The sequence below is a fragment of the Phaseolus vulgaris genome, chromosome 8 (assembly GCF_051622355.1).
Source record: "Phaseolus vulgaris cultivar YP4 chromosome 8, ASM5162235v1, whole genome shotgun sequence".
Taxonomy (NCBI): Eukaryota; Viridiplantae; Streptophyta; class Magnoliopsida; order Fabales; family Fabaceae; genus Phaseolus; species Phaseolus vulgaris.
In genome coordinates, this window is record NC_143505.1 from 4,309,873 (window position 1) to 4,321,247 (window position 11,375).

The 11,375-nt window shown below is 35.7% G+C and overlaps 2 protein-coding genes across 2 annotated transcripts; one reads left to right on the forward strand and one right to left on the reverse strand.

The window, feature by feature from the left end:
• Position 1: 1 nt before the first annotated feature.
• LOC137825547 (uncharacterized) lies at positions 2 to 4,487 on the reverse strand. The gene is made up of 2 exons (XM_090293602.1): positions 2,783 to 4,487; positions 2 to 2,103 (listed from the first exon to the last, which is right to left on the reverse strand). The coding sequence occupies exons 1-2, from the start codon at positions 4,485 to 4,487 to the stop codon at positions 2 to 4; spliced, it is 3,807 nt and encodes a 1,268-aa protein (XP_090149728.1).
• Positions 4,488 to 5,824: 1,337 nt separating this feature from the next.
• Positions 5,825 to 10,659, forward strand: LOC137826496 (RGG repeats nuclear RNA binding protein A). The gene is made up of 7 exons (XM_068632474.2): positions 5,825 to 6,341; positions 7,278 to 7,596; positions 7,674 to 7,739; positions 7,854 to 7,983; positions 8,553 to 8,708; positions 8,811 to 8,867; positions 10,166 to 10,659. The coding sequence occupies exons 1-7, from the start codon at positions 6,155 to 6,157 to the stop codon at positions 10,346 to 10,348; spliced, it is 1,098 nt and encodes a 365-aa protein (XP_068488575.1). The 5' UTR covers positions 5,825 to 6,154; the 3' UTR covers positions 10,349 to 10,659.
• The last annotated feature ends 716 nt before the right edge of the window (positions 10,660 to 11,375 follow it).

Here is an 11,375-nt window from a genome sequence, read left to right on the forward strand (position 1 = left end):
ATTACTGAAAAACCCAAACTGTCAAAGCATTACAAAAGTGAATATATGGTACTGGAAAGGAAAAAGCAGAAATAAAGGCCCAAAGATCCAGAGGCCCAAAAAACAGAAAAACCCAATAAAAACATAACAGATATTCTTTATCACCCCCCTCAAGCTGGGAGTATAAGTTCTTCATTCCCAACTTGGATTGAAGAACATTAAAGATGGAAGGAGGTAAAGGCTTGGTGAATATATCTGCTGTCTGCATGGAGGAAGGGATGGGAAGTAGCTTGATCAGTCCAGCATGTAGTTTTTCCCTAACCAGATGGCAGTCGATTTCTATATGTTTGGTTCGTTCGTGGAATACTTGATTGGAAGCAATTTGTATTGCTGATTGATTATCACAGTAAAGTGTGGCTGGTTGAATGAAAGGAATGTGGAAATCATGGAGCAGATAGGATAGCCATTGTATCTCGCAAGTGGTGGCTGCGAGAGCTCTATACTCAGCCTCAGATGAACTTCTGGATATGGTCTGTTGCTTTTTTGATTTCCAGGAAATGAGAGAGTCACCTAGATAAATAGAGAAACCTGTAACTGATTTTCTTGTCTCAGTACAAGCTGCCCAATATGAATCACTGTATGCCTTGAGCTGGGTTGTGCTTGCTGCTGAAAGAAAAATTCCATGGCCAGGTGCATTCTTGAGGTATCGAAGGATGCGAAAAACAGCCTGATGATGAACGGTGGTAGGTGCAGAAACAAATTGGCTGAGCTTGTTCACGCTGAAGGTAATGTCTGGTCTTGTGTTTGTCAAGTAGATAAGGCGTCCTAGCAATCTTCGGTAAGAGGATGATTCTGCAGCATCTAGAGGGACACCTTGAGTGCTAGATGGAGGTGAAGAATGAACCATAGGTGTTGGAACAGGGGCACATCCAAGCATTCCTGTTTCATGAAGAAGATCCATGGTATATTTGCGTTGTGAAAGGTGGATTCCAGTGCTGTTTCTGGCAACTTCCAGACCAAGGAAAAAGGTGAGATCGCCCAGATTCTTGATTTTAAAATGTTGATGCAGCAGATTGGTGATGTGGGTGATTTCCTTAGTATTGTTCTCGGTGAGAACAATGTCATCAACATACACAAGAAGAGCAGTTATGTGATTATCAGTAGTTTTTAAGAATAATGAGTGATCAGCAGTAGATATAATGTAACCATTATTAATTAAAAAATTGGATAATTTGGCGTACCATTGTCTGCCGGCCTGACGTAGACCATAGAGGGAGCGTTGCAGTTTGCAGACAATATTGGAATTAGGAACAACAACTCCAGGTGGTGGCTTCATGTAGACTTCTTCAAGTAACTCTCCATGAAGAAAGGCGTTGTTAACATCGAGTTGTTTCAGATTCCAATTATGAGATGCAGCTAGCGCAAGTAAGAAGCGCAGGATAGTCAGCTTTGCGACCGGGGCAAAAGTGTCAAGGAAGTCGAGTCCTTCAAGTTGGGCGTAACCCTTGGCAACGAGGCGTGCTTTGTAGCGATCAATCGTGCCATCAGATTTGTGTTTGAGTTTGTAAATCCATCGACATCCAATTGCTTTCTTTCCCGATGGCAGAAGAATCCATGTATGATTAGCTGAGAGAGCTTCCAGTTCGTTCGCCATGGCCTTTTTCCAGAAGTCATGTTTGGAAGCATCCTCATAATTTTTGGGTTCAATAAAAGAAGAAAAGGAAACAATAAGACCTTTAAAATTAGGAGATAAAGCAGAATATGATACAAAATCAGTAATGGGATATTTAGTATTTACACTGTGTGTAGATGACGAATCAGTATTGAAGTCATGAAGGTAAGCGGGAGGTCTCTTTGCCCTGGTTGATCTCCTTGGTGAAGTATTAGTCATATTTCCAGTGGGTATAATGAGCTCAGTAGTAGTATTGCAATTGTTAGAAAAAAAATCATAGTTTGAATTGTAAGACTGTGGAATAGGCAGAGACAAATTGTTGGGACTATCATTTTTATCATCTTTCAAATTATATGGAAAGATATTTTCATAAAAGACAGTATGTCTTGAGATCTCAATTTTATGATTTTTAAGATTAAGAAAAAGGTAACCTTTAGTCTGAGGTTGAAAACCTAAAAAAATACCAGACACATATCTGTCATCAACTGTCATCAAGTTTCTTTCTGTGAGAAGTAATAGTGCTAGAATAACAAAGACAACCGAAAACACGCAAAGAAGAAATATCATAAAGAAAGCCACGTAACTTTTCATATGGAGTCACGTTTTGCAATAAAGGGGTTGGAATACAATTAATTAGTAAAACAGCAAATTGCCAAAAGATGGGGTGTAAATTGGCTTGAAAAAGCAAAGCACGAGTAACATTAAGAATATGCTGGTGTTTACGTTCGGCAATACCGTTTTGTTCCGGTGTCTCAACACAAGTTTTTTGATGGATTATGCCTTTAGAAGAAAACAGATTATTCATGGAAAATTCAGCACCATTATCAGAGCGTATAGTTTTGACAGTGGTGTGAAAATGATTTTCAACATAAGATAAAAAACTAATAATGTGTGTTCTAACTTCAGATTTCGTGCACATAGGAATCACCCAAGTATAACGAGAAAAATCATCCACAATAGTTAAAAAATATCGAAAACCATGCATGGAAATAATAGAACAAGGGCCCCAAATATCCATATGTAAAAGATCAAAGATATTAGAAGTATTGGAATTACTTAAAGGGAAAGAGAGTTTTCTTTGTTTTGCTTTATGGCAAGTATCACACATATAAGGTTTTTGAACAGAAATACAGGGGTATATAGATCTCAAAACATGCAGTCTTTCATTAGAAAGATGTCCCAGTCTATTGTGCCACACATTAACATCCTCAGAAACACAATGAACAGAAGGAATGTATCTGTTGGAGGCATTTCTTTGAAAGATAGAAGGATGAAAAACATACAAGCCATTTTTGGCCTCAACTATACCAATCTTCTCTTTCGTTAAATTGTCCTGTATCACACAATCCTTAGATGAGAAAATCAAATGACAGTTCAAATTTAAAGCAAGTTTGGATGCAGAAACAAGATTGAAGGTAAACTCAGGCACATACAAAACATCAGTAAGGTAAAGTTTATCATTAAAAGCCACAGTTCCAAAACAACTAGTATAAAATCGATGACCATTCGGCAAACTGATAAGGACAGGTTTAATAATTTTATATGATGTAAAATCAGATAAACAAGTACAAACATGATCAGTTGCTCCTGAATCTAATATCCAAGAACCTTTAACAGTAGTATAGACATTAGAGAAAATGACATTACCCGTTGAAGAATCCTTTTGATCTTTATTGACAGCAAAAGAGCCAACTTGATTCAACTGTACAGGGGGCTGATTTGCAATATTATTGATGGAGTTTTGCTTGATCAGTGCTGATAAAACTTGATATTGTTGGGCTCTGAATACAGAGGGCATGTCCCCATTTATTTGTTCTTGTTGACAAATTTCAGAAGAAACATCATCAGTTACATTAGCATTGAGTAAAGGAGTGGTCCTGCTATTAGGTGGGTTATAACCCGAAGGGAAACCATGTTTCCTGTAACAAGTATCAATGGTATGACCATTCTTGCCGCAATGGGTACAAATCTTTCTATTGCTATTGAACCTAAAATTTTTATTTTCCTGATTGGGAAACCCCACCTTTTTGAAGCAAATCTTCTCAGTGTGACCAAATTTTCCACAGAAAGAGCAAGTAGGAGTAGAATTACGACTAGCACTAGCATGGTTAATATTCGGAATCAAAAAGTTACTTGCTAATTGACGTTCTTGCTGGGCTACCAAAGAAATTTTTTTAGAAATGGGTGGTACCGGTTCCATAAGAAGAACGTGCGATCGAATGTTGTTGAATTGGTCATTAAGTCCACGTAGAAATTGCATAGCTTGGTCTTCACGTTTTCTTTTACTGATATCAGAAGCTACAGAGCAAGTACACTTAACTTGACAAACACATACATGGTTAGGTCGAAAGTTATCAAGCTCATCCCAAATAACTCTGAGTTTTGTAAAATAGTCAGTTACAGATAAATCATTCTGACTCAATGAGGATGCTTCAGATTGCAAATCAGAAATCCTAGAGAGATCACCTTGCGAATATCTGGTTTTCAAGTCGTTCCAGATATCGACAGCTACATCCATCCAAATAATACTTTGTCTAATAGGGAGAGATACCGAATGTACTAACCACGAAACAACCATGTTGTTGCATCTAATCCAAGCTGAATATGTAGAGTCGTTCGTTGGTGGACAGGGATGAGTACCCAAAACGAATTCCACCTTATTCTTTGCACTCAGCGTTGTTACGATGGACCTGCTCCAGGAATGGTAATTCGTCGAGTCAAGCACTGGCGAGACCAATGAAGCTACTGGATTCTCACCAGGATGGAGATACAGGTAACTGCTTGTGGAGGGTTCCAACGTTGGTGTAGTTGTTCTCGTTGTTCGCCCTTTTGCCATTTCGCTGAAAGAAAACAAGAAATAGGTCGTAAACACATAAAAGATTCATAAAGAAAGAGAAGATGAAAGGAGAGTAGAGCGTGCAACAGAGCTCTTCAAAGGAAGAGCTCTGATACCATAACAGAGTCGACGCAAGACTATGCAATTGATAGAGCAAACCTGCGGAAGCTTGAAATGAGTCCAAGGAAGAAACCCTGATTAACAAGAGAGAAACAAGAAGCAAGAGATACAGAAACCCTAAGGTTGCAATGAGAAGAACAGAGATAGGGTAAAGCAATGTCGTGAAGAAAAAAGAAGAAGAAAGGGAAAAAGGAATATCAATTCAATATTACTGAAAAACCCAAACTGTCAAAGCATTACAAAAGTGAATATATGGTACTGGAAAGGAAAAAGCAGAAATAAAGGCCCAAAGATCCAGAGGCCCAAAAAACAGAAAAACCCAAGAAAAACATAACAGATATTCTTTATCAACTGTGTCAAAATCTCCATTGGTTATTTTCATACTTAAGAGAGTTTGAATTTATGTTAGAAAGATCTACTTATTTTTAGTTTGTGATGGTGTCTTAAATATAAACATTTTCGAGAGAGTACATTTGATGTAAACAAAATATGTTATATATATATATATATATATATATAATCCGATGACTGAAAAAAAATACAACAATAGAAAATTATGAACAAATTAGTTGAATTAATTTTGATTCATAAACGTTACTGTATTTTAAAAAATAATCGATGATTACTAACATTTTCTAAAGTTAAATAGGTGAATTTGGTTTTGTGTGTGATAGATTGGATAATTTTTCTTTGCAAGTAGATTGCTAGATAATTGATAATGTAGATCTTTTGCACCATTCAAAATGAAGTTGTTTGTCTTTATCCGTTCAAAATGTGAATTATTGAATATAAACAAAAAAAAAGGCAGAACTTTATGGGGGAAATATAGAATGAATGGATCAATAACAATTGTTTTATCTGTAGATTATATGAGTGGTTTATTAAATGTTTACCACTATATTTTTTTTAATTAATAATACTTAATATCAACTAATATTATTTGTGTTATTTTATAAAATATTAAAATATATTTTGATAAATAATGCTTCATTTGCCTTTTTGGCCGTGTGACATCACAATAAGCAACAAATGCAAGATTGAGAAATCAATTGAAAATGAAATGGTCAAGAGACATAATAAAAATAGGGAGATAATTAAAGAACCTCCAAAGTAATTTAACAGTTTTAAAAAATAAAATAGAGAAAAATTGAAAAAGGAATATAAATATAAATTAAAATTGACAGTATAAAAAAAAATAATTAAACAAGAGTAATATTGTGGTGTGATGTAAAGATCAGATAGATACATTGGTATTCCTAGGTCTGAAATAAATAAGAGAGTTTGAAGAGATTAGGTTGTGCTGTCTATTTTATTCTATTCTCTCACACTCTCTTTCGCACACTCTCATTCTCTCTCTTGTTGCGGCTAGGGTTTTAGTTCTTCACCCTCGCATTCCCTTCAATCTTCTTCTTCTCTTTGATCTCCCTTTGCGTCTCAGTTTTCTTGGGAATGGAAACTTTGCTAGCTTAGTACTAAGGAGTGGTTCAGGCCCTGTGTTTCGGAACGTACGGTGTCGGTTTCGGATTGAGAATAACAGATTCTGAGAGATGGCAACCATGAACCCATTTGATTTGTTGGGTGATGACGCAGAGGACCCTTCTCACCTCATCGCGGCCGAGCAACTCAAGGCCGCGGAAGCGGCTGCGGCGGCCGCGGCGGCTCCCAAGAAGGCTCCGGCTCAGCAGAACAAGCCTGCTCAGCTGCCCACCAAGCCTCCTCCTCCTGCTCAAGCCGGTGAGGTTTTCAACTCATCAAAGTTTTACTTTTTGGGTTTTCCGATTTTGGTTTTTCGGGTGGGGTGGATTGAAAGAGTGTTAATCGAGTTTTTTGATGACTGTGTTTTGATATCTGATGTTTCTGGATTGTTTGGTTCAATGGGTTTAATTGAGTAAGATTTGCTGTGTGTTTTTGTTCTTTTATGTTATTGTTTGTGAGCGATTTGTTTGCATTTGCCGTTGATCATGATTTCGTTGTTGTGTGTGTTTGATACTTGTATTCATTGTCAGCGTTTTATTTTAGCCTGCTTGTCGTGTTTGGATTCGCGTAGGTGATCTCAAGTCACAATGAAATGATAACTAATTTGATTTTTGATAAATGTTCATGTCTGGTTTCATGTTTAGGAATTGATTCTGGGGTTAGATTGAATTTTGAGTTGAAAAAGCTTTAACTTGCTTTTTGCACTCGATAAAAAATTGAGATTTTACTAATTTTGGTTTTAGATTAAAATCATTAAAACATATATCACCATCTAAAAATCAATTACAATTATAATAAACATTGCAAACGTGTATGTGAAGGTTGGTTGTGTATATTGGAAGGGTATTATGTGGTAACTGGTTTTCTTGCAAGGTATTGGGTGTCGGATACATAATTCATTGTAAGTTTTGTTTGAAAACACTTTCTGTGAGAACATGAGTCAATTACAATGGGTTACACGATTAAACATTTTCCATTTAAAACTGTTCTTATTTGTAATTTGTTTATGGATATTTTCCATTTCAAACTCTGTTCTTTTTTGGAATTTGGGTATGACATTGCCAGAATTAACCGGTTGAAGGTTTTTTAAGTCAGTTGATTTTTGGTTGGAATTTGTCCCTCTAGTTCTGAATGTTTATTGACAATCCTTATGTTCTTTTTTATTCACATTTTCTGCTTCTGTGTTGTTGACAGTGAAGGAGTCCAGAAATGAACCTGTTCGTGGAGGTCGTGGAGGTGGACGAGGTGCTGGACGTGGGTTTGGACGTGGTCGTGGGTTTAGTCGGGACTCTCCCAATGATGAGAACTCATTTCCTGCTGCTGGAGCTCCTTACAATCAGGGTTCTGTTGAAGAAGGAGATGGTGGGAGGTCTTCTGAAAGACGTGGTTATGGTGGACCACGAGGTCCTTATCGCGGTGGGCGCCGTGGAGGTTTCAGCAATGGTGAAACTGTTGAAAGTGAAGAAGGACGCCCTCGAAGAGCATATGATCGTCGTAGTGGGACGGGTCGAGGGTGATGCTACAATTGATAATGATTCCTTCGTTTGATTTATGTTTTAAAAGTACTGACGTCCTTTTGTCTATTTGCAGAAATGAATTTAAACGTGAAGGTGCTGGTCGTGGCAACTGGGGAACTCAAAATGATGACATTACTGAGTAAGCATTCTTAAAATGTTTATTCTATTATTTGAATAGTAATTTACATTGTTTCAATGGAAATTCTGTTTTTAATTATTGTTGTTTATTTTTTTTCCTCCTTGTTTATATTAGAACAACTGAGGAAGTCGTGAATGAAACTGAAAAGAATTTGGGAGATGAGAAGCCTGCAGTTGAAGAAGTAGCTGATGGAAACAAGGACAGTCCTGCTAATGAAACTGAAGAGAAAGAGCCTGAAGATAAGGTGAATGCCAGACCTATTCTATGCTTTTACTAAACATACCATAAACTGCCATCTCCTCATTTAGTTGTTTGATAATTGAAGAACCAACAGAAGGTGTTTTCCTTCTTGCGGTGTCTGCTAGCAGCACACCAAATTGATTGAGCTATTTTATTTTTATTTGTCAATTGATTATTATTCCTTGCTTTTCCGTCAAATTTTTTCAGCCTTTTGCAAGTGTAAGTTTTCATGTGTATTTGTTTTTATTAATTAGTAAGTACAGTGCATGGCTCTGGTGTATCTGTAATTGCTAATTATACGGCGATGTGGTTAATTTGTGGTGGCTTGATTCCCCACATCCCCATTTCTTCGATCTCCTTTCCGGTCCATAAAGACTACCTTACTATGATATCATCTGATTAAATGTCAACATTTGATTATATCATATAGCCTCATTGATAACAAATTATGGATTTGTCTATATAAACTCCCTTGATTTTGTCTCTGGTGGTTGCCATTTGCACTTTACTTTCTACTCTGTGTTTTTAGTTTCAAATTTATTGATCTGTGGGTGTTATGGTTTCATTTGCTAGGAGATGACTCTGGAGGAATATGAGAAAGTGCTGGAAGAGAGAAGGAAGGCCTTCCAAGCACTCAAGACTGAAGGGAGAAAGGTGGACGCCAAAGAGTTTGAAACCATGCAACCCTTATCAAGCAAAAAGACCAATCATGACATATTCATTAAACTGGTGAATACATTTTTCACCATTGTCTTCCCTTCTATGTATCTGCTGTTGTTCTCATATGCTGGAAATACCTGTTAACATGTTTCATATTTGTCTTCTTTCCAGGGATCTGATAAAGATAAGCGAAAGGAGGCCTTGGAGAAGGAAGAAAAATCCAAGAAGGTTTGACTTTATTGAATTTTCTTGTCTTGTTTGTGAATTTATTTCTCCTAGATTTTCATCTTCTTCTGCTCAATTAACTCGTTTCATGAAAGATTACAAAACAAGGATCAATGTCACACACATTTCATGGATTATTATTTGGGAATTATAAGAGATTTTAGAAGTTAAAAATATATTTTCTATTAAAAAATTAAATATAACCAAATGTTTAATAAATTCATTTAGTATTTTAGAAGTTATTTAATTAATAGAATACCATTTAAATAATTATTATTACTTTATCTTTTTGTATCTAATGTTTATTGGGGAAATTTATGTATGAAGTAAAATACTTAAGGAAATGTAGTCAAATACGTGATTAACTAGTTTCAAGAATGAGGACTTAGTTTTTCATATATGGGTAATTAATTGCTTCCATTTTCAATAGTCTAAATTTTTATCTAATTACATTGTGAAATTATTGTCTCTTGTGGTCATTTTGCGAGAGTGAAGAGGTTCCAGCTAATAAGTAGTTCTATTATTTATTTTATTAAACTCCAGAATAATCTTTTTTACCTTAGTTCATCAAAATATTTCTATAAATGCTTGTTATTTTAGTATGCTTTACTCAGACACTCGTGTGTGCTCCCGCCTGCCTGTGTGACCCATGTATGGGTTTTTTGCAGGTGTTGTGCATGTTCCTTTTCTAAGCTTTAATACTAAACACCTTCTCTCATGCTACTTAGAATAGGCAATATAAGTCGTCTAGAGTCTAGAATTAGGTAAGCTGAAATGTTTCCTATTGGCTAAAAAATGTTTTTCTCAACAGCAATAATAATTTGTGCTGATGTTATTTGAAAATTTGTAACTAATTTGTACATTGAGAAGGATAACTTTTATTTTTTAAGAGTAAATAATTTGTACACTAAAGGAGTTTTCACTGTCCTACATGGTAATTTTGTTGACTTCTGCTTTAACTCTTAAGACTTAACAGTTTCTTTGTAATGCTTCTTTGTCTCACTTCTTATGTAGTCTGTTCCTAACTTTATTATTATCTTACCTGGGTGTCATATTATCTCAACTTGTTAACTTTATTATTTTCTTAACTAAGCATGGTCAAATACTCTTGCTTTGTTATTTATGTCCACAACATTTTCTTGTTCCTGTTTTATCAAATTTTTAGGTTGAATGTTTGCGACAAGCAATGTAATTTCCAAAGTGTGCAATGAATAGTTGATTTCTGTGATCTTTGTTGATGTTCATTATCTTTTGTTTTTCTGACTAAATATTGTTTTACTTATTGGATTTCATATTCTTAGTCTGTTAGCATCACCGAATTCCTGAAGCCTGCTGAAGGGGAAACTTACTACAACCCAGGTGGGCGTGGTAGGGGGCGTGGTGGCCGTGGCTCACGTGGTGGTTATCGTGGAGGTGCTACCAACAATGCACCTGCCCCATCCATTGAAGATCCTGGGCATTTCCCAACCTTGGGTGCCAAGTGAGGTTTCCCAGAACCCTTTTGACATATCCCCGTCATATTTCCATTTTTGGGTTCTCATTTTAAACTTATGCAGGAAAAGAACTTGGGTTATTGAATTTCCTGGTTTAGAAGGGTCATTTAATTTTATGCCTTAAAATGTAAATTTAGGTTGTTCTTCATACGGTCCTGTATCCCTTGTAGCCTGTTTCCCCTTATGCTTTGCTTTAACTGCATTTGACATGTTGGGGTATATGGTGTGGGGGGAAGTGGTAAGAGACATAAGTGTTGTTGAGTTTCCTTTTTTTCATAGATAGACAACTCAGTTTTGCTTCAGATTGTGTTATCGTCTTCTATCCCAGTCAAACAAGAATAAGCTAGAACATAAGTTGAAGGCTCTTTCTCTGCCTGGTGCCACTGCTTACTTCCCACTACCTAAATTTCAGCCAGATAGAATGTTACTCTTTTGTAATCTGTATGCTGCTTTTTAAAATACACTTTAAACAATCAACCCAACCCAACTTTTTAACAACTCACGCTTCCCATCATTATTTAGCACTACTTAATTAGTGATATATAATTGTAATTGTTCTTAATATTAAATTATATTTTGACACAACAATTCTCATGTGGTCTTGATGTTAAATTATATTTTTTCAAAGTAACTATTCAAAAGGCTCAAGAATAATGCTGCAAAAATCATCTTCACCCCTAAACAGTTTTATAACTTATTTTATAGCTGCTCCAATATTGTAAAAGAAGTCATCGAATCTTGAAATGCATTTATGTAGCATTTTGTTAGTTATGTCTGGTTTTTGAATTAGGAAACATTTTAAACTTAATCTTAGTTAAAACATCATTAATATATTTCAGTGTGCTTTCTTCAGGTAAAAGATGATTTAATTATTCTAAAACTCATGTTCTAACCGAACTTTTATAAAATTTGCAAACTGCTCTGGTTCTTTATTTTCTTAATTATAAATTATAATAATAATGTGAAATATAGTGGTACTAAAAATAAGGTCAAATGTTGAAGTTATTGTATAGCTTTT